Source organism: Myxocyprinus asiaticus, chromosome 37, assembly GCF_019703515.2.
Source record: "Myxocyprinus asiaticus isolate MX2 ecotype Aquarium Trade chromosome 37, UBuf_Myxa_2, whole genome shotgun sequence".
Taxonomy (NCBI): Eukaryota; Metazoa; Chordata; class Actinopteri; order Cypriniformes; family Catostomidae; genus Myxocyprinus; species Myxocyprinus asiaticus.
Genome location: NC_059380.1, coordinates 38,834,127 through 38,858,102, shown reverse-complemented (window position 1 = coordinate 38,858,102; position 23,976 = coordinate 38,834,127). Strand labels below are relative to the sequence as shown.

The 23,976-nt window shown below is 38.6% G+C and overlaps 1 protein-coding gene across 2 annotated transcripts in view; it reads right to left on the bottom strand.

Annotated features, from left to right (window-relative positions):
* Positions 1–7,390: 7,390 nt before the first annotated feature.
* The window catches only part of LOC127427884 (intermediate filament family orphan 2-like), a 40,859-nt gene continuing 24,273 nt past the window's right edge, over positions 7,391–23,976 (bottom strand). The window contains exons 4-9 of one of the 2 annotated variants that reach the window (XM_051675785.1): positions 21,078–21,248; positions 19,995–20,134; positions 15,294–15,483; positions 9,549–9,647; positions 9,310–9,434; positions 7,391–8,975 (exon numbers count right to left, since the gene is read on the bottom strand). In XM_051675785.1, coding sequence (XP_051531745.1) covers positions 8,894–8,975; positions 9,310–9,434; positions 9,549–9,647; positions 15,294–15,483; positions 19,995–20,134; positions 21,078–21,248 — 807 coding nt within the window. In that variant the 3' untranslated portion in view covers positions 7,391–8,893. The remainder of the gene's footprint in view (positions 8,976–9,309; positions 9,435–9,548; positions 9,648–15,293; positions 15,484–19,994; positions 20,135–21,077; positions 21,249–23,976) is intronic. The other variant, XM_051675786.1, reaches the window with a different exon arrangement.

Sequence of the window (23,976 nt, the reverse complement as noted above, 5' to 3'; positions counted from 1 at the left end):
AGAAGTGTTCATCACTTAGGTGCCAGAGCAGTAGTGGGTGGTGTGAGTAGACAGAAAAAGGGTGTGTGTGAGTCGTAGGGAATGTAACATGCACAAGTGCTACTGTGATGCCGCTGGGCTGATGTCTCCTTTCGTGACAAATAAAGAAGTTAAGTGATACCAGCTCTTTGTAACCCGCCTTTTATTAATGTGACCCACGCCAATGAAGACCGCTACCTCGAGACCAAAATAAAAGGGTTACAGAACCATGAATAAAACTCCATCTTTGAAAATTATGATTTGACAGTGTTTTCTTGACTAAATGCTGTTGTTCATTAACAATATTCATCACGTGTGGTCAGATGAGACACATTGCTGTTTACACCTGTTGCTTTAATGTGTCTCCTGTGACCACTTGAGTTCGTATTTCAAGGGGAGTGTCTCTGTTTCATGATGACATACATCAAAAAATATTTTAGTGTGTTACTGCATGATAATAAACCGCAAAAAAATCATAAAAGACAAGAAAAACGTGAACAAAACCGGAGAGCTGTTTCTCCATTTGAAATTTAATTTAAGCACAAACGCAAAATTTAGAGCAAAATTGTCTGTTGAGAACCCCCACCTCTGGCAATGCCTTGTTCTGTCACCTGTAGACAATCAATAATTAATCCCCACTGCTTCAGCTCCACCCAATTAAACTGTAGGTGTCACTAATAAAATCTAAGGCCTTGGTGGACTATTAAAGCACTCCATTTGGAGTTCTCTGTGTATTGCTACTGTGCTCTTCTCCTTTCTGTGGTTTTCCATTTTGGAAGTGTTTCGTTGATGACTTGTAGGTTGATTTTTTTTTGTTTTGTTTATTTTGTGCCTTGTTTAACTATGCAAGAATTCGATTTGGTGTAATATTAGAATGTTGCACTGCATTAGTTGATTATTTCATGTATGTTTGTTCATGTATCTGGAATAGCTTTTTTGTAGTTCTTATTTTATCTCTTTTCCTTATTTAGACACCAATTCCTTCCAAGCTCCTTCCTACCACAATTACTTCCTAGCCACTTCCTTCCAACAATGACTTCCAAATATTCTAACTCCAGTACCTCCTAATGTCTTCCAAGGACTCATAACTTACATTAGTAATAATAAACAACAACTTTTGCTGTAACCAAAGTAAGTGAACATTGATTTAGATTAACAACTGGATTTATTGTGTTTTAATGGACCCATTATCCTGGTAGTACCTCTGAATACCCAAGATGGTGTGGTTGTTTGGTTGTTAGGGTGTATATGAACTAAAGGAATGTTGTAAGATTTCTATCAGATGGTGAATGACATGAAAATGAAAACCAGATGTTCTTCACACCGAGATCATATCCCTTCCTCCTCACTGTCAAAATCTTTAGCTCCTGTATCTAATGACCTAAAGCCACAGCCTTCCTTTAAACCTACTTCAATACGAGATAATCAAATCCAGTTTTGCAATAGTTCCCCATGGCTATTTCCTGTCAGTCACCATCTATCAAATCCAGTTGTGGCCTCAAACTCCGTCTGTGGTCTCACCTCCGGTATCACTGGAGTTTCCACCCTTGGCTGTTGGTCTCTATGCCTTGCCTGCAGCCCCATCAGAACCATGGACTCTGCCCTTGCCAGAAATCCCAGCATGGCCTCTGCTCCAGCTTGCAACCCTGCTAGAACTGTGGCCTCTGCCCTTCCCTGTGATCCCATTGGAGCCATTGCCTCCACACCCCTTGCCTATGGTCCTGCTGGAGGCTCATTCCTCACCTGTGGTCCTGCTGGAGCCTCGTTCCTCGCATGGTGTCCCTCCAGAACCAGAACTGTTTTTTTTTTTCCTTTTAAAGCAGCACGTAACCGGAAAAGTTTAAACTCTTGTTTTAGCGCAGCAGTCGGTTGACAGGTGAGGGGTGGTGCTTCACTGCTGTACAGAATGCATTCTGGATGGATTAGCATTTACACCTCAAATGTGATGCGGTCACATGCGTTTTTGACTACCTCAGTGTGTGGTTTTTAATTACCAATCAGAAAACTTTTTAGACCCCGTTTACATTTGTATTTAGCGCTAACCACCCACAACGCATCTTAATACCAGGTGTAAATGGGGTCTAAAGCTACAGTTGGAAAGGAGATCAGTCTTCTGTTTCACTTTTCCCTCAAAGGACTGCCTGTGTCCTGGACTTCGGGCAGGCGGAGAAGGATATAGCTGCAGGCTGATCTCCAAAAAAAGGGGCGGGAGCTCCAAACCACCAGCAAAGATGTGCAGAGCCCTAATCTGACCCTTTGCCTAACCTTAACCATGTGTGGAAGTGTTGACCCCTTTTGGAGCTGGCCCCAACCCTATTCTGGAATAATCCCGCCCCCTTCTTGTGCTACCCCGCCCTCTTTTGGAGATTTCCAGGCTGCAGCTATACCTACCTGGCAGGTGGGGTAAGACAGGAACTGATAGGAGCTTATCAAATGCTGTGTGTTGTAGCCAAGGGCTGTCCTTGAATGTATTATATTCTTGTTCTTCTGTCTGTTTCTATTCTTATTCTAATTGCATATATGTATGTGGGTTGCCTGTGTGTAGGGAATCTAATGGAATGTTCTGTGAATTAGATTTTTGCTAAATGAAAATATTTTCTTTGTAAGCTTTGTTTCTCCTCTCCAGTGTCTTGCAGGTTAAAAAAAAAACTGCATCCACAGTCATTGAGTTGTCTTTTGTTTAGGCCCCATCAGTCGAGGTGGTCTGAACTCTGCTAACTCCTGCAACTAAGTCTTCATAAGAGCCGGTTCTCTCCTCAGATGGCCTGCTCATCCCAAGCTTACTCAGGGTCACCATATTGGTACCAAACTTAGCGTGGACACCTGATCAACACAATCCAGCAAAGTCCCCAGATAGCATACGTACATCTCCGAGATGTCTGTTTGGATATTTTCATCTGGAAAGCATCACATCTTAAAAAGATCTGATTTATAAATGTCTCTGAGACATCTGCTGAATGTCTTACTGACATCTGAAAGGAAACGTCTTATAGACGTATAGCAGATGAGCAAACAACCTTAAAAAGACATCTTCCAGATGTAAACACAAACATTGAACAGACATCTGGGTGACATGTGTTATCATGGTCTAGAACCCCTGAGCTCAAGCAATCCGCCAGTCTCAGCCTACCAGAAACTTGGATTACAGACTCACGCCACACAGCCCAGCGATAAAGTAGCAGCACATTTAATGGGAAATTATTTGATACCACAGCGCCATCTGCTGGTGAAGAGTAGGATGGAAATGTTATAGGCCTAATTATTTTAATATTTACATACAAATGCATCAATTACGAACCAAATAAACAAAGACCCAGTATAACAAATAATTTCATTTTATTTGTTTTTTACCCCAGCACCAATTACATTTATATTTTGAAACATACACCAATAGCTCACACATCAAATTCAAAGGTACACTCATTTGGAGCATAAACAAACGTTTAAACAAAGACCACATACAGTATGAATGTTCTAATGTATACTGATATTTCCAGATAACAAAACAATTATAACAGCAACAATAAAACCAAGGCTGAGGATATGAGAAAGATACAGTCCAACATTGTTTCAAACGTGTCTCAGCTGCGTAGGTCACTAACTTTCCTACTCAGAAATTAAAAGTAGGCTTTCTGTAACGCTGGCTGATGCTGGTTTAATGACTTGTTATAGTGTAAATTGCCGATAGGGGTCTAATGGACAGGTGTTTTATGCTTTATTAGAAATTCCATACTAAACATTTAGGAATTCAAAAATAATTGTTTAAATGGGGACCTGGGTAGCTCAGCAAGTAAAGACGCTGACTACCACACCTGGAGTCGTGAGTGCTGAGTGACTCCAGTCAGGCTTCCTAAGCAACCAATTGGCCCGGTTGCTAGGGTGGGTAGAGTCACATTGGGTTAACCTCCTCGTGGTCTCTATAATGTGGCTCTCACTCTCGGTGGGGCGCGTGGTGAGTTGTGCGTGGATGCTGCAGAGAATAGCGTGAGCCTCCACACGCGCTAGGTCTCCGCAGTAAGGCGCTCAACAAGCCACGTGATAAGATGAGCGGATTGACTGTCTCAGACACGGAGGCAACTGAGATTCGTCCTCCGCCACCCAGATTGAGGCGAGTCACTACACCACCACGAGGACCTAGAGCGCACTGGGAATTGGGCATTCCAAATTGGGGAGAAAAGGGGAGAAAGGGGAGACCCCCCCCCCCCCCCCACAAAAAAAATAAATAAATTATTTGTTTAAATGTGCAATGTATGCTAGTCAGCTTGGCATTTGGGCAAAATCAGACCTTAGTCCAAATGAAGAGTCATAATTTTAAAATAAAAAAAAGTGTTCAATAATGCACAATGATTCAGTGTGCAAAGTATGTAAACTGAAATTCCGCTTATACGCAGAAAAAAACCATCTCCACAGCTCATCTGTGATTTTATACATTCAGTGATAAAGGCATCTTAATATGTTCAGCTAATGCAATGTATTTATGTTCACTGATGAAATGCCACACTCATGATACTATTATTGACCCCATCAGGACAGTTTCATGTTTATAAAAATCTGCCTCTGCCATTTTGTGCTTTAAAATGACAAAAACATAAACATGACAGCAGCGTCACTTGCCCCATTTTGTTCTTTCAGTGAGTTCCTTTCAAATACACAATTTAATTAAATCAGAAAACATGTGATTTGCTATGCACTTTCTATTTTGGAATTTGTGTTAAGCATGGTTTTGTCTGATATACAGCTTTTTTAAGGCCACTATAATATTATTTTACGACGGACGAACTCAAATCTTCCTATCGTGCTGTGCCCTTTTTTCATGTCTTTGTTCAAAAATCATATCATTTATCTTGAGAGGAATAATCTGACACATGTTGTGGGTTCAAATTCAAAGAAAAGTTACTGTTTTCAATAAACAATAATAGATGTTGAACTATATTAGTGCATGTTTCATTTTCCAGTGGAAAGCATCCAGATTAGCCCTGAATACCCTGAATAATATAAAAAAGGAAATTTGATAAAAATCTAAATGCCAGATTTTTTTTGTTTTGTTTTTTGTTTTGTTTTTTTTTTTGCCAGAAACTGATGTTTCATATCCACAAGCAAAATACCAAATTGATATGATCACTTGACGGTTTGATCAATATGAAATCATCATTGTGAATAACAATTAGCTCTAAAATAAAACAATAATAATACTGAACAAATGTTTCCTGACACCAACTTATTTGATATAAAAGATTTTAAAGCCCTCTGCAACCATATTTTGAACTTAGCATTAAATCACTGATCACTAATTACTTGAAATTTCCGCACATCACTGATTAATATGATTAAAATGATATATAAACAAATACGTTTGACGTTGAGGTCAAATTGTTTTGACCCACGAAACATCATAAAAAATTAAAATGGAAAGCCAAATGACACCAAGCAAGACAAACACAAAGGCCACATAGGTGGAGCAAACCAACACCAGTCATATTTACAGATACATCAAAGACACAGCCCCCAAATCTGTATGAAACCGTGCCCCCTGTTGGCCATCATCAGGGCTTACCATGCAACTTATGTCATACCAGTCTGTACCAGTTAATAGCATCCTGTTGATTTATCATTTATCTCTGCATACATTTATTCAATTGATAGCAAGGTTCTGTTCCAAAACCTAGTGAGCAGCTACCTTCTAACACCTGGATGCGTCGTAATGGCTTGTGACTTATAAAATATGACCTGCACAGACAATCAGCACCATGCATGTGCAGAGCATCACAAACAAAACGGGCTGTACCTAAACTTTTGGTGCCACGCGACGGTCGCATCCAGTGTAGACGGCATCATTGATTACAATGGGAGCCATGTGCTTTTGATGTGCTTTCTCGTCCGGTGTAGAAAGGGTTAAAAACAGCATTCTAAACTTCATGGAACTGTTTTAGAAAGCTCTACATAATCAGTTAGTCCACTTGCCACACAAATTTTAAATCATACATAATTTCATTAGAGTTAGCATTTTGCTAAGCTAACAATGAAACTAAACAGATTAGTGATCAAGAAAATTCACATGCCATCAAGATATTGTTTCTGAGTGCAAGTTTAAAAAGTACTGGAAATACAGTAAGGCCATTAAAAATGAGCTCGCAACGTATATATAGGCACATATTACTCTTTATCATTGGTAGCCACTCAAAATGTCGGGACACTTTTCTACAGATTCTGCCAGAAGTAAACACTGTGCCTCATCAACATTTTAAAACACAGGAACATTCTTCATAACATATGAAATCACTTGCTGTGCAGCAAACTAAGGCAATTAATAAGCACAGGCCACAGATCAGTTTTGAAGTAAGGCCGACTGATTGCATAGAACTTGCGTATCACCTGTTCTGTGTTCCACATTCATGACTGGACTTGCTTTTACAACCAAGGGCTTAAAAATGCCAAAACGCTACAGTAGAAAACAGATTATTTTAGTTTATATATATATATATATATATATATATATATATGTAGAGATCATTTTTCAAGATTTTTTTTTTCTAAGTGGGGCTTAAAGGGATACTTCAACCAAAAATGAAAATCCTCTCATTGTTTACTCACCCTCATGATATCCCAGATGTGTATGATTTTTTTAATTCACCAGAACACATTTGAAGAAAACTAGAAAAATATCTTGGCTCATTAGGTCCTTAAAATTTAAGTGGATGGTGATCCGATTTTTGAAGCTCCAAAAATCATAGACAGTCGACATAAACATCATCCATACGACTTCAGCTGTTAAATGTCTTCTAAAGTGGCACGATCACTTTTGGTGCAACAAAGATGAATATTTAAGTACTTTTTTAAACTCTAAATCATGCTTCCGTTCTGCAGCAGTACGTGTGTGTGACGTAATCCCATTGGCATTTGAAACACGTGAGAACTGAGGCATGTGCATCACAGCTAGAAGAGCAGTGCTGTATACATATTTGTAGGAGGAACGCTGTACAGAAGCTTGGTTGGTTTTGGTTTAGATCTGTATTTATCGGTTTCTTTACTCACAATGGTACATTTGTGTGCTTATCCTGGATGTCTCAACTGAGAGGAGAACGTGAGATTATGTCCGTAACATGGCAATGCGAATACGTCACACAAGAGACTGCTTGAACTCCACCCTCTCGTGAACCTTTCCGAAAGCGATGATTTAGAGTTAAAAAGTACTTAAATATTGATATTGCTTTAGAAGACATGAATTTAATCGCTGGAGTTGTATCAAATGGCATTTATGCTGACTGTCTGTGATTTTTGGAGCTTCAAAAATCAGATCACCTTTCACTTGCATTTTAAGGACCTACTGAGCTGAGATATTTTTTCTAATTTTCTTCAAATGTGTTCTGGTGAAGAAAGATTGTCATACACATCTGGGATATCATGATGGTGACTAAATAATGAAATAATTTTAAGTTTTGGGTGAACTATCCTTTAAAGTCCGTTTTGGTCTAACACACAAACCAACTTATCTGATCTATAGACTATGCGTTTCACTCAAATAACAAGTGTTTTCCAGTTTCTGGAAAATCTGGTGATAATGAATGACTATGGCTCTGGATTTGGGACTGACTAAATTTAATATGTGTATTCTAGAGTGACCAGATGCCCCAATAAATTCAGGATAATCAAAATTTTCCAAGTCACGTCTCATTTGTCCAGATAATAAATCTTAGCTAATTTGATTGCTATAAATAAACCATTCAAACTAATGGTCAACTGGTCCTTATGGAGTCCCTAAGAGGACAGGGATGAAATTCATTTTCTGAAAGAGTTTTGCGTTCCCTCATTATACGTTTTGCATTCCCTCACAATATGTTTGTCATTCCCTTTCAATTGTTTTGGGTTTCCTCGCAATAGCTTTATCCATCCCTTATGGAAATTAACCATGGTTTTACTTCAGTAACCATAGCTGTACTATGTTGTTTGTGGTAACACCTAGTTAATTTGTGGTACAAGTACCATGGTTTTCAAAACCATGCCCTTACCTGCAGTAACCATGTAACCACCTTGGTTCTTACTATGAACAAATCATGGACAAATTAACCATGACGTCACTATAGTAAAACTAACCATTTTTTTATGTTAGTTGTTGTTACCATAGTTTTGGTTTCCTGTGTTATTTCTATGATTTTACCAAGAATATAATGGTTAAAATATGGTTGTTGTAGTTCAGCCATGGTCAATTATGTGGTTACTACAAATATAAATGTTTCCTACAAACAATTGTTTAACTATGGTTACTGTAGTAAAACCATGGTTAATGTTTAGTATGGGATGGATATAGCTATTACAAAGGGACAGAAGATAATTTTGAGGGAATGCAAACTATGGAGAAGGAACGCAATCTAATTTGAGGGAACGCAAACTATTTTGAGGGAACTCAAAACTTATTGCAAGGGAATGCAAACTATTCGAGGGAACAAAACTTATTGGAAACCAAACTACCCTGTCCTCTAAGGGGCTCTGAAGGTCACCCTAGTGTACTCTGTAATGTATTTAGTGGATGATGGCTTGGATTGGTTGGATTCAAAGTCAGGCAGTCCTATGATGTTAGCGTTGAGCATTGCACAGCGGTGGCACCTTGTAACACATCAATATCACTGTCCAGCACACATGAAGTACAAAAACAACCCTCATGAGCTCCGCCCCACTCTGACACAGAGAAATTAAAGCACCTACAGGATTTTCAGTTTGTGGGAGTTTGTGGACCCTGTCCCTTAGATTTCCTTGTACTGGGACCACTTAATGCCATTGGCCGAATGCTGGGAGTCCCGAAAGCTGATTGGAGCACACTGGGGGAAGGAGGGGGCGGTGCCAGGCTGGGCAGGTATCAGCTGATTGGCCCGTCCGTCTCTCAGTCCTTGTCCGACTCGTCTTGTATCTCGTCAGTGTTCCCTGAGTCACTGCTCGCTGTGGAGCTGAAGGAAGGAGAATTTCTGAAAGGAAAATAGATTACATTTATTTTCAAAGCCTAATCAAGCCCGATCTAAACATATCTGTTTTTTGAATAAACTTATATATATAAAGTTTCAATGAGATTTCATGGTGGGAGGGACCAAGCAACTGACAGACTGTCTTGTGGTGCACCATTTGTTAAGATTTTGGCTAATTAGGAACTAAGATTAAAATAGAAAAAAATTTGATTTATCATTTGTTGCTATAAACAATAGACACTCCAGATCTAACTAATTATTGTTAATAGCAAAAACCATTAATGAAGCCGTTTTAATCAGTTCCATGAATCATTTCAGAGATTGAGCTGGTAATCACCTGCCACCCTTGATCATTCTCCTGCACGTCTCCATCTGAACGTCCAGTCCTCGTTTCATACTGCAAATCTCCATATACTCATGCAGGTGTCTATTCATGTCACTCTTAGCTGTGGCCAACTCCATCTGTGACAGACAGACAGATAGACAGATAGATAGATAGATAGAGTCACAAATCACAGCCGTATGTCTGAGGATAAAACAGGTGAAAAAAAATATACAAACGATGCTTATTCTAACCTCAATTTGTCCAATTGTCTTCTGGTATTCCTGCTCTCTGGTCTTGAAGAGAGATTCAGTCTCATCTATAAGACTCCCCAGGCTGCCATCCTGAGAGCTCTGACACAGAGCAAAAGAACAGAATTATTTGACTTATATTCATATTACAAATTATTCTATTCTACTATATATATCCCATATATTATTTTATTTATGGGTGTTTCATCAACTTGGGCACTTTTATGTCTCAGGGGTTGATTTTTATCCAAACATAGAGATTGGAAACTTTTTACCAGGTCTTCATCATTTATTTTGGTACTTTTCAAATGCCTTTTAAGTTCAGATTGTACTGTTTTAGTCATTCCCTGACTTTAAATATTAAACTATGAAAATCCATTATAAAAATATACAATTACTTAAAATTTTAAAAGTTGAAAATTAAAGTTAATAATTTTTAAAATACCTACAATTATTATTCGTTTAAAACTATGATAATATAAACAAAGAGTGAATTTTATTGTGTGAAAATTATTTCTACCAGTTTTTCAAAAATTACATTTGTGCCGTCATTTCCGCACACCAAATAATTTTTCTGCGAAATTAGTGTAATTGTTAATCAAGTGGACAAAAGTGTGGAGAGCATGCAAGAGATGGAATATGAGACAAGTGATGTTTGGAGGAAACAAAGAAAAATCAAGCTAAATATTTGTATTTATCTTCATTTCCAATCAAACTGTAATTTTGCAGAATTACGCAAAAAAGTAAAAAAAATATTATTGAACTGTGTGTATTTTGGATGCATAAAATGTTAGCTATGAAATTAGCCTTTGCAAGACAAAGGAATCTGCCATTTTATTTCAAAAATGTAAAAAAGCGTATTTCCATTAGCATCATTTCCACCACAGAATTCTGTTCAATACTTTAATAAGAGCATTTTTCAAAGACTTTGCTTTAGATTCCCATGAACTCCATACAAATCAAATCAAATGCTCAAGTGACACATATACGTTTATTTCACTATCTAAATAAGGACAAGTTGTACACTTTATATTGTTTTTATATAAAGCTAATTATGATGACTGCAGACAAAACTTAACTGAAAACCTACCCCTAATATTATATTTAATAAATCTATAAATGTGTTTCTTCAACTTCGAGCACTCTGAGCACTGTTGATTTTCAGACTCTCTGAAAAATTTTTTCACACTCTCACTAGTTGATTTAATTTGTCTACTAACAATGTCCAACAGTGTGTGTTCATTCATCACAGGAGATTTATGTTATTCAAGTCATGAAAATTAATTTCCGGCACATCTCAAATTCTGTATTGTGTTTAATAGAATTTTGTGCTGGAAACTATGCTGAAGGAAATAAAAGTTTTAACACTTTTAAAAAAAAATTACCTACTCCTTTGCCTAAGGCTAATTTCATAGATACTAAATACACACGATGAAACAAAATCTTTAAAAAAAAATTGCGTAATTTGGCAAAATTACATCTTGACTGATATGACGCCAAATGATAAAAGGTGATATTTCCCTTGATATGTCATTGTATTGTCTCATTTTTAATCTCAAGCATGATCTTCACTGACACTTTTGTCCACATGTTTAACAAGTACGCTAACTTTTGACAAAAGTTTATTACAGGCAGAATTGTGTATTGTGGTGGAAATAACACCACAACCGTGGAACAGTCGTCATTTTTTTTTTTTTTTATCATAGAAATCGTTTTCCCCCATTAGATTTTGAAATGGTTTCTGTTTATTTCACTCTTTGTTTAGATTATCATAGTTTTAAACATGTAATAATTTGTATTTTTATCATGGATTTTCATGGTTTAATATTGAAAGTCTGCATCTGGGACAAGACTAAAACAGTCAAATCTAGACATAAAAGGAATTTGAAAAGTACCAAAAATAAATGACGATATATGAAATCAAGCCCTAAGACATGAAATTACCAGAAGTTGAAGAAACAACCCAATATTCAAGTAATCCCTGGATGTTTTGAGAGGTTTTTGTCAGATATAGCTCATTTCTGGGGATGAATTTGTACCTGAATAGCGAAGTAAACCCTTACAAATATACACTCTTTGCTTACACATACACATACACTGCTCAGCACAACATTAAAACCACCTGCCTAATATCGTAAAACAGCTCTGACCCATTGAGGCATGGACTCCACAAGACCTCTGAAGGTGTCCTGTGGTATCTGGCACCAAGGCGTTAGTAGCAGATCCTTTTAAGTCCTGTAAGTTGAGAGGTGGGGCCTCCATGGATCAACTTGTTAGTCCAGCACATTCCATAGATGCTCAATCGGATTGAGATCTGGGGAATTTGGAGGCAAAGTCAACACCTTGAACTCTTTGTCATGTTCCTTAAACCATTCCTGAACAAATTTTGCAGTGTGTCAGGGCACATTATCCTGTTGAAAGAGGCCACTGCCATCAGGGAATACCGCTGCCATTAAGGGGTGTACGTGGTCTGCAACAATCATTAAGTAGGTGGTAAACTGCAAAGTATCACCACATGAATGCCAGAACTCATGGTTCCCCAGCAGAACATTGCCCAGAGCATCACACTGCCTCTGCTGGCCTGCCTTCTTCCCATGGTGCATCCTGCTGCCATCTTTTCCCCAGGTAAACGAAGCACACGCACCCTGCCATCCACATGATCTAAAAGAAAATGTGATTCATCAGACCAGGCCACCTTCTTCCATTGCTCCATGGTCCAGTTCTGATGCTCACGTGCCCATTGTAGGTGCTTTCGGTGGTGGACAGGGGTCAGCATGGGCACTCTGACCGGTCTGCGGATATGCAGCCACATACACAGCAAGCTGCAATGCACTGTGTGTTCTGACACCTTTCCATCATGGCCGGCATTACGTTTTTCAGCAGTTTGTGCTACAGTAGCTCTTCTGTGGGACCGGACCAGACGGGCTAGCCTTCACTTCCCACCCTGTCACCAGTTCAACGGTTGTCCTTCCTTGGACCACTTTTGGTAGGTACTAACCACTACATACTGGGAACACCCCACAAGACCTGCCGTTTTGGAGATGCTCTGACCCAGTTGTCTAGCCGTTACAATTTGGCCCTTGTCAAAGTCGCTCAGATCCTTACGCTTGCCCATTTTTCCTGCTTCCAACACATGAAATTCAAGAACTGACTGTTCACTTGTCGCCTACTATATCCCACCCCTTGACAGGTGCCATTGTAACAAGATAATAAATGTTATTCACATGTCAGTGGTTTAAATGATGTGGCTGATCAGTCTCAGTGGTGGATTTAGGCATGGGCGACATGGGCAGTTGCCCAGGGTGGCATCTTGCGGGGGGGTCGACACGAGGCACCCACACAGACCCCATCCCACCCCCCCCCACCCCCCAACTTTTGGAGGTGTGTTGAAGCGGGTTTCGCCCAGGGCGCCATACAAGCTAGAACTGCTACTGATCAGTGTATATTGATTCATGTCACCCACAAAGTATATCTAAATCCATATACATTTAATTGACTCAGTGATTGACTATTTGCTTTGTTTCATAATTTTTGTATTAGCTTATTATCTGTAGAATGGCACATTAGCGTTTAATAAGAGATTTACATCATGGCTCAAATGGGATCAAACCGATTAATTTCTAAAGAACAATTTTTAGTGAGTTAAAATCCTGTGTGATGCAGTATGTCAGTGAATGTTCCAAACACTGCCAGCAGAGGGCTATCTCCTGAAAAATACTGGAACAGAGCAACAGAAGTGAGAACACAGTGCCAGTGATGCCAACTTAGCAATTTTGTTGCAAGATTTAGCAACTTTTAAGACTACCCTGGCAACTTTTTCTTCAAAAAGCACCTAGCAACAAATTTAGCTAATTTTACAATTTATTTGGAACTTTTAGCAACTTTTGCTCAAATGCTTTCTGGCGACACAAAAAACATCAGCTCTGTCGTGAATAATTTTTCTCATGCCCCAGTGTGTTTAAAGTAATATGACAGACCTGCATGCCATTAGGAGTTGGATTTATGTGCATAAGGGTGTTCTATAAATCGACTGACTGACGAGCTTACATGTTGTTGGTATTTGTTGAGAAAATCTCAACCTCAATTCACGTTTATGCTCTCTGTTTAGAAAAGAAAAGTAAGCCTACAGTGATAGAAGAGCATTGAGAAATGATCTAGCAGTGTGAGAGAGAGAAAGAGAATGGAATGGATATGAACCCCTGATCTATAATAAAGTGATATGAACAGATGAGGTGTCACGGTCAAAAAGTCATTGTGACACAGTAACACTGGCACAAGTAATACACACTGTTTCAACATCACACAACAGATATGTAAAAAAAAAAAAAAAAGATATATTACATATTATCTCCAAAACAGCTCCACGTGAGGCATTATAAGGCATATAGATCCATGTTTAAAAATAAATAATAAAAAAACATCCCCAACTCTACACCGCTGCCTACCCCTGGTTGCTATTGCTAGGATAATTTTGGACTTTGTCACTGTTCAGTAATGCAGTTTAATTACAAAACAAAATAAATAAATAGAAATTCCCCTCTGTCTGAATGTTTGACTAGTTAAATTAGTGATGACTAAATGATTAGTAGTTTTAGTTTATATGGTTTTACACCTTTAAAGAATTGCCGTATCTCTTTACACCAGTTCATTTACATACGTAAATTTAACGTATTACTTAAAAAATGACTTCATCATGTGATTTAGCTACTTTTAGCAACATTTCAGCGAGCCTTTGGCAACTTCCCATGAGAAATAGTTGGCAACACTGCACAGTGCTGAACTGCAGTATATTTCATGTTCTACAGAACACAAGTAGTGTTAGCTTGAAGACGGAGCACACTGCCACCAAACAGATTCAAGCTGTGAGATTGTGGACTCTTTAATGACTTGAGGTAAAAGTGCCCGACGTTGAGGAAAAACCAATATAATTTATTCTGAATATATACAATTCATTAGATTTATTGAGGACAATAACATTGAGGATAAATAGGAACATTTCACTTAATAAATGTTAAAAACAACAATTCTTGAAGCATGAATTCTTGAAAATGGGATGCACAGTGGATCTGTAGTGGGTGAATCTAACAAATACATTTCCTAAAATCATAAGGAAAAAACAAGATTTTTGCATTTTCATAAAGAAAACGAAGCCTATTCTAAGACCCTTGAAAGTTTTGCAATGGGACATTATTTTCATGATAATTAATCACATTTCCAACAAAAAAGCTCATTACTGTAATGTGAAAAAAACCCATCTCATTACTATAAGGCAGTACAACAAATAATTTTTTTTTTATTTATTTTTTTATTAATTGTATTTATTTATCACATGTTATACATTTGCACATATACAGTGAAATGTTATGGATATTTTTTCACATATCCCAGCTAAGCTGGGGTCAGAGCACAGGGTCAGCCATGATACGGCGCCCCTGGAGCAGATGGGGTCAAGGGCCTTGCTCAAGGGGCCAACAGTGGCATCTTGGCAGTGCTGGGGCTTGAACCCCCAACCTTCTAATCAGTAACCCAGAGCCTTAACTGCTAAGCCAGCGCTGCCCCCAAATACTAACAATAAAAAAATGGGCATTACAGTAGGCTACTGAGAACTGGTGAGAAAAGTCATTTATTGTCATGAAAATAATGTGACAACGCATGGTCTTCTTTATGCAAAACATAATTTCTTATTTGGTGATCTTTGATAGAAAGTGTTTTTTGACCTGGTAGTGCTCAGAAATACTGCAAACTCACAGGATCGTGTGCGTCCCCATTGCCGTCTAAAGCGCCGGTGCTGTTGTTAAGTGCACAGGGCACGTTGTAGTTTGTCAAATCTCCCCAAAGCAACAGCGTATCATCATTCTCTTCCCACGTCAAACTGTCACAATCATCATCGATGTCGAATGTCTCCTTCCTAGCAACAAATGAGTTATCTGAACAATGTCTGCATGTGAGGACAAACAGAGAGACAGAGAGAGAGAGCAGGCAGTGAAGACCATCACAGATGAGAGTTAACAAGACGAGAGCAAAATAAAAGGAGCAAAAGAACAAAGATGTAAATTAAAGGTTTAAGGCAGAAGTGATGAATTGCTCAGTTTTAAAGGAAGAATTTACTTAAAAATGAAAACTGTCAACATTACAGCATGTCGTTTCAAACTTGTATGATCTTTTTTTTATTTCTGTGGAACAAAAAAAGGAGTTTAGTAAAATGTTAATGTAGAATGCTACTTTTATTCCACATACAACGAGTGCATCCAGTGACCAGTGGCTTCCCAGCTCCAACAAGGACAAAAAATACCATTAAAGTATTTTTAAGTCATTATTCACTCATGCGGTGATATATAGAAAAGTCTTTATTCACATGCAAGAACCAATGGCTTTTGATGTCAAAAACATCAAATGCAGATTAGATTTGAAAGCTGCGGCAGAGGGGAAGGTTTTCAGTGAATAATGACTATGTCTTCATAAGACTTGGAATATAGTTCACAATGTCATATAGACTAACTCTTTTGTGATGTTTTGTTTTCTTTTACAGAACGTGACTACTATGTTCACTATGATTCCTCAAAAATCTCCTTTTATGTTGCACAGAAAGAAATCACAGAATATGAGTTACCTGTAATTCATTGCATCACCACTGGTGGCATCAGAGCATAGACATGAAATAATCTCAATAAACTGGAATCTAAATCTGTCTCTACACCGGCGTATAAGTGCCATGGGGAATTTTTTTAAATCTAATATTTTGTGAATAAAGTCAAAATATAGAGAATAAAGTTTTAGCATTATAAGATTACAGTCGGAATATTTTGAGAATAAAGCCAAAATTACGAGAAACAGCACATCATTATCACAACGATAGAATGCCGAGCCAGCAGCTTCACCAATGCAAGAAATGGATGTGGATGAGTTAAATCATACTTTAGTTTAGGATTTTGCAACAAAGAAATCCTTTGTCATCTTTTGGCACATCAGCACAAAGTTATTATTGGGATCTGGACGCTGCAGCGGTTGTGTATGATTTGAATTTATTCAGGAGAAAGAACCAGACAGATGTTCGCACAGTCCCGCTCGGCGTGGGTGATGTTTGAGCTGGGTTTCCAGAAGATCTAAGTCAAACGTAGTAGCAATTAAATTGCACTTACTACAGCACGTTTCCCAAAAGCATCGTTATCTAAGTAGCATGTAAAAATGCTCGTAAATTAACTAAAGCTATGAACCGCTCTTAAGTCCATAAATTACTACATGTATTGTTCTCGCATCTTTCACAGTTTATCAGAAACAAAGGGACATTTAATAAATTATATTAATATATTTTGATCATTGGAAAGCCATTGTACACGGTTTCAGAGGATAAAAAATGTGTTGGAAAAAATTGCATTGAAATCAATAGGCAGTCTCCGCAGTCTAGAGATAGATCTAAATTTACATGACACATAATACAGTATAACGTTTTATTGGACTTCTTTGATGAGCATAATTGTAATGGCAACAGAAAGATATGTTCTTATTGAACAGATTTGCTTAGAAGACATATGTGAATAATGTGACCCCGCAGTTTAAAACTTAAATACGCCAAAATATGCTCGTTTTGGATGAGATTAAAATCAATGAGAAGCTCTGGCAATCATAATCAGCCCCACATAAAACGAATCCCGTCCATATAGGGGTTTATGACATCACATGGCTTGTTGATACAGGGTTGAGATTTTACTGATGGTATGTCAGAAGATGTATATTAGGATGGCCACACGTTTTTTTTTTTTTTTTTTGCTATTTGATTACCTTGATCTTTACTATTATCATCTCTCCCTCCCCGGTTTTTGGCTTCAAGCACATGAGTACACTTTTCTTATGGGCTGACAGACAGCATCAGAGGTGGGAGGGGGTGATAATTAAGGGGGAAAGTTTAACACAGCGGACAAAAATCACAGCTGATTCTGAGATTGCAGGAATGAACAATTCTCTCATTATTCGTCACAAGTTTTTCAGTACAGAAAAAGCACTAAGCACAGCAATGATAATTTTTGTAAAATATTAGACTAAGACTGATTATCGAGACAAAAGGCGTCCCGGCGGGACACGACTCGTAAAATCGGGACTGTCCCAATTTTTTCGGGACGTCTGGTCACCCTACGTGGGTTTTTAAGAGCCACACATAGCACTGGCACAGTGTGCAGTGGGTGTTCTGAAAATCGATTTTTTTAACAAGTTTGTGTAGGTTTCAGCGATAGTTTTTTCATTCTTTTTTATTTATTAATTTTTTTATTACATGCATAATGTCACCTTGTAATATAACACAGGCTACTATGTTACTGTAACAATCACTGTTAATGAACGAGTGCAGTCATTCTACTTTTCTGAGATTTATTCTTGGCCGTACAACAGGTAAGAGGCAACACGAAGCTAACGAACAATTCTCTCTCAAAATCTTTCCCTCACTTCTGCACATGCACACACACCAAAACCCCCGGGAAGGTTCAGCTTTCCCATTATCATCCAACACAAAAGCACAATCGAACTTAAGTGCATTATATTATCAGTGCATTCATAACACTCACACATAATCTTTAAACACGCTACAATATCAATCAAATGAATGCCAGTCTTGTAAATACCAGGTCCCTTTGCGCACAGCAGACAAGAACATTCAAAAGCCCAAACTACTCAGCACACAAGAACATAGCAGATTACATTTTTGCAGCAAGAGTATAGCCTTTCAGTGTATTGTTAAAAGGTACTGAGAACTGTTAATAATAAATTGCTCGGTGGGAGCTTATAATAAACCAAAAGCGTTACCATTTTATTGTTATGACACTATTCAGTGTTGTAAATTACTTCTCAAGACTTCCTCAAGCATACAGTTTTTAGGAAAACATGTTTTAATGTGTTTATTAAAAATAAGACAACAACCATCATCTCGACACCAGGGGGTGCTGCAGCCTGCCCACAGCCTTGGCTTTAAATATAATAAAGTGTTTCTTCAAGCATGTGTTTTTGAGTCTATAGTTCAGCCAACTGATATCCGTCATTTTAATCCTGTTCTTTGTGCATCTGTCCAGGTCCCAGCCAAAGAAACAAACCTTTAGGCTACGTGAGAGCTTGTTTCATTAATCTCTATGAAATAAAGCCATCGTTATTTCTGTAATTAAATTCTGTAATAGTTCATACATTTCTGCACCTCAACAAGGTTACAAACAACTTCCATGTGACATTTATTTATAATTTTCTTCAGATCTTAATTTGTATTAGTAATTTGTTGATGATGTAATCGGATATGGCGATATTGTTTTCGAAAAATATCATGAATATATTTTTTTCATATTGCCCAGCCCTACTGTGCACTTGTAGCCTTACTGCCATTGTGCAGCATGCAGTTTGTGACTGCCATGTAAACAGACTAGGACTATTTGAATCATCCACTGGAGGAAGGAAGAAGAGGAGGAGGAAGAGAGAGAATTAATTGCTCATTGCACACTCTCACTCTAATCTCTTTTGTTAACCATATTTTAATTATATATTTTGGCATATTTAAGTTTTAAACTGCAGGGTCACATTATTCACATATGTCTTCTAAGCAAATCTGTTCAATAAGAACATATCTTTCTGTTGCCATTACAATGATGCTTATCAAAGAAGGCCAATAAAACGTTATATGTGTCACGTAAATTTAGATCTATCTCTAGACTGCGGAGACTGCCTATTGATTTCAATGCGATTTTTTTCAGCAATTTTTTATCCTCTGAAACCGTGTACAATGGCTTTCCAATGATCAAAATATATTAATATAATTTATTAAATGTCCCTTTGTTTCTGATAAACTGTGAAAGATGCGAGAACAATACATGTAGTCATTTATGGACTTAAGAGCGGTTCATAGCTTTAGTTAATTTACGAGCATTTTTACATGCTATTTAGATAACGATGCTTTTGGGAAACGTGCTGTAGTAAGTTCAATTTAAGTGTTATTAACGTTCAACCTAGAGCTTCTGGAAACCCAGCCCAAACATCACCCACGCCGAGCGGGACTGTGCGGACATCTGTCTGGTTCTTTCTCCTGAATAAATTCAAATCATACACAACCGCTGCAGCGTCCAGATCCCAATAATAACTTCCTGCTGATGTGCCAAAAGATGACAAAGGATTTCTTTGTTGCTAAATCCTAAACTAAAGTATGATTTAACTCATCCACATCCATTTCTTGCATTGGTGAAGCTGCTGGCTCGGCGTCCTATCGTTGTGATAATGATGTGCTGTTTCTCGTAATTTTGGCTTTATTCTCAAAGTATTCCAACTTTAATCTCATAATGCTACAACATTAATCTTGTAATTTTGACTTTATTCTCTAAACCTTAGATTTAAATTTGTTTCCCCATGGCACTTATATGCCGTAGTGTGTCTCTAAGGCCTGCTAAAGCTCTGCGTTTTCTGCTGTTAAGTGTTGTGGAGACTCACAGCTGGTTGAGCATGCGTTTCATCTCATCTGTGATGTTAAAGGGGACATCTTCCTCAGACGTGCTGGGATCTGCATCCATCTCAGAGCTTTCCTCATCAGATAACGGTTTATTTTCCTTCTTTCTGCATGCCACAGCCATCTGAGATACACAAACACATACAGATACTCTTAAAGAAGGCATGAACATGAACTGGATAAAGAATCCCTCGAATGTTGTTTGCCCGCAATACAATATGATAACGTTGTGTGCAGAGCAGAGAAATATTTTGCATCAGCAGTTTTTTTTTTTTTTAAGTATTTGTGTGACAGTATATGACAGTAGTCTTATATTTCACTTATCTTTGTTCATTCCTATTATGCAGTACATTTTAATGTTCACATTATATATGTTTAGTACAGTATATAAGATAAAATATTAAACTCACAATTTTTAAATCATTATATTGGCTTGACAAATGGCTAACTTTAGCTCTTTATTTCCATCATGAGAGGCATCCTGTAAATTTTCTTGCCATTGTGTAAATAATCAAGTAAAGATGCTGACTACCAAACCTGGAGTCGCAAGTTCGAATCCAGGGCATGCTGAGTGACTCTAGTCAGGTTTCCCAAGCAACCAATTGGCCTGGTTGCTAGGGTGGGTAGAGTCACGTTGGGTTAACCTCCTCATGGTCGCTATAATGTGGTTCTCGCTTTCGGTGGGGCGCGTGGTGAGTTCTGCGTGGATGCCGCAGAGAATAATGTGAAGCCTCCACACGCGATAGGTCTATGTGGTAACGCGTGCAACAAGCCACGTGATAAGATGCGTGAATTGACCGTCTCAGATGCGGAGGCAACTGAGATTCGTCATCCGCCACCCAGATTGAGGTGAGTCACTACACCACCACAAGGACTTAGAGTGCATTGGGAATTGGGCATGCCAAATTGGGGAGAAAAGATATAGTTCCAGACCAGATCATATTTCTGAAAGTCTTTTATAGAAATAATTAAAATTACAACACAAATGTTACCCAGTTCAAAAGATACTGAATAACAGGAATGACCTGTGTATGTACTGTATGTGTGCATTTATGTGTGGTACTCACTCTGTCTGCTGGTGCTCTGGACGGACTGACGTTGAACATCTTGGACATGTCTTCTGAGTTCCGCTGCTGAGCTACGTCACACAGTTTGGCTGTGATGTCAATCCTCCTGCAGATGTCCATGTCCACCTTCATGGCTTTCTCCTGAATCTTAGAATCCAGGTCGGACATTTGCTAAACAAATATTCAAACCCCAGTGTAAGCAAAGGAAAAGAAATAAATTTCTATGCAAACAATGGCTTTATGATGCTGAAAAAACAATTTAGTAACTGCAACATCATCAGATTCTTTCAGATGTGTTTGTCTTGAAATCTCCAAGCCTAGCCTATGAAAGTCAGTAGTTTTAAAACAGCAATTGTCACTTTCTTTTCAGTCCCATGCCTCTATCAACAGTCAAACTGAGACATTTCATTCTCTTTAAAAAAAAAAAAAAAAAAATTATTCCACATGATCATTGCAAATCAATTTAAAGAAATGTTTCTTGGCACAATACAAGTTAAGCTCTGCTGACAGCATTTATGGCATAATGTCAGAAAACAATTTAAACTCAGTCCTCAGGGTTTTTTCCCCTGACCCCTTTGTTTGCCTTGTTTTCTAGTTCCTCTCCCCCACCTGCCCTTCTTGTTACCTCCCTGATTTCCATCTCTTTATATTGTGAGTCTTGTGCTGTTTCCTTCCTTCATGCTCCCTGGGTGGGTCGGTCGGTCTGTCCATCCAACCCGTTTTACCATTCAGTCACTGGCTTCTGATTGTTTTCGGTTTGTCAGTGCTTTCTGTTTTTCTCCCCTATTTTTCATTTTGTCTTTGCCTTGGTCAAGTTGTTTTCTTGTTTTGCCAGTGTTGGCTGTTTGCCTGAGCATTTTTTTTAGCTATGTTTTTGGCCCAGCTTTTGTGTTTTTGATCCTGTTTTCTGATTTTTTTAAATATAAAGTTTAAAGTTGATCTGTTGAAAATGTTGAATCAGTTGAGCTGATAATGACTAACCTTAAATTTAGTTCTGTTAGCACTACCTGACAGAACGAAACCCAGAAGAAAGTTACTCCAAACCATAGGTGTTTTTCTGCACACAGTCTCGATCCAGCAGGAGTCATACTCCAAAGACTTGTCCTTGGACACCAGGCTGCGTTATTGCCATCAGGGCTATCTTCCTTTTGGGGTGTATGCCCAGTCACTCCTTGATGGGGTCCTGGGGCTAGTTTTTTGTGAAGCCAGCCTCATACAACTTTTTCTTGTTGGACTTGATGAGCCCTTTGATTGGGATATGCAGGGTGGCCAGAAGAATAGGACCTTCTTTGAGGTGGTTGACCATGTCTGCCAACTTCTAGAGATGGAGCTGCAACTCAGGGAATGGGACCCCATCTCTGACTGTCCCTCCCGCAGGGCTGGTGCAGGCGAGGTGTCGCCACAGAAAGAGGAGAAACTCCAATGCACCCCCCACAACACCCACCTCTGCTGCTGCTACCCCTGAGATTCCCGTCTCAGTTGCCCTGGTTCAGGATGGTCTCTTTATAGCAGCCTCTACTCCTAAAGCCTCAGTGCTCCCAGAGAGCCCTGCTACGGTGATATGCCCATCAGGAGGAAAGCGGGAGAAAAGGATGCATGCTAAGCCTTTATGTCGAGCTGCAGCTTCCCCTGAGATGACCTCCACCACAGCTCCCCTAGAGGCGCCTGCCCTCGGTGCTGCAGCTCCCCTGGAAGCACACGCCTTCGGCACTGCAGCTCTCCTGGAGGTGCCTGCCCTTCCCTGCTCAGGAGCCACCCAACCCTCTTACCGCCCCGGTGCAGCCCAACCTCATCTCTGCTCTGGAACCGCTTGACCCTCTTCCCGCTCCTATACTTTCCAATATCATCCCTGCTCTGATGCCGCCAGTCCCTGCTCTTGTCCCATCGCTGCACCCTTGTTTTCCCCTTCTATCCTCCCTTGGTCTGTTCCCTGACTTCCTGCTCCCTTGGCCAGTATTGGGGGGTAGTGTCAGGAAACTCTTGTTGGTTTTCTTTTTTTTTTTTTTTTTTATTAAGCTGGAATTACACTAATCTGAGATTGGGTTCGCATTACCTGACACATTTTCTGTGCAGTTATAATCTAATATTTCAGCTAATGTCATTACCATGTAAAGCCGGTAAATCAGGCAATTTTGCATGACCCATTCATCCAACAGAATTTCCACAACAACAAAAAAACACACATTTTATTCAGTTTAAATATTCAAATTATAAACTTTTAAGGAAGAATTGATGTGTTCCCAAAAACATGAGCTTCACATTTATATTTTTAAACCATTGAAATGCATGGCCCTGTTTACTTCTACTGTAAGTAATGTATTTCTGTTACTGCAATATTTGCTTAAAATTATTTTTATTTTTTTTAATAAATAAAAAAACACTGAGGGAAGAGTCAAACTTGTTTTCTAAGGTAATCAACATGTCACAGATGCTGCCGGTAGTGTGTTGAACCCGAAATGTTCCTTTTATTCATTTCATGCAGAGCATCAATTATAAGCTACAAACAAACACACTACCAGATCTGCCATAAATCAATGTCATAGCACACAGATAAGACTAACAAGTTAGTCTTGTGGTAAATCCACAGGCACGCAACAAACTTTAGCTGTTAATTTTGCCTAAAGGCCACATGGGAAACAATTGTTCTGACTCATTTGCTTAATATTGAAAAGAGGAGGCCAGCACCGAACCCTGAGATGGTTAACTGATGCGACACCCCTCCATACTAAGATGTCTTGAAGAATGTGCACATTTAGTGTTTAAAAAAAGAAGGAAATTAAGAGCCAAACGATCCAAAAAATGAATCAAAGCAATTGATTTCATTTATTAATTTCAGTAAACTCAACAATTATGTTTACAGATCATGTCTTGCATTCTCTCTTACTTTCAGGTTCAGGAA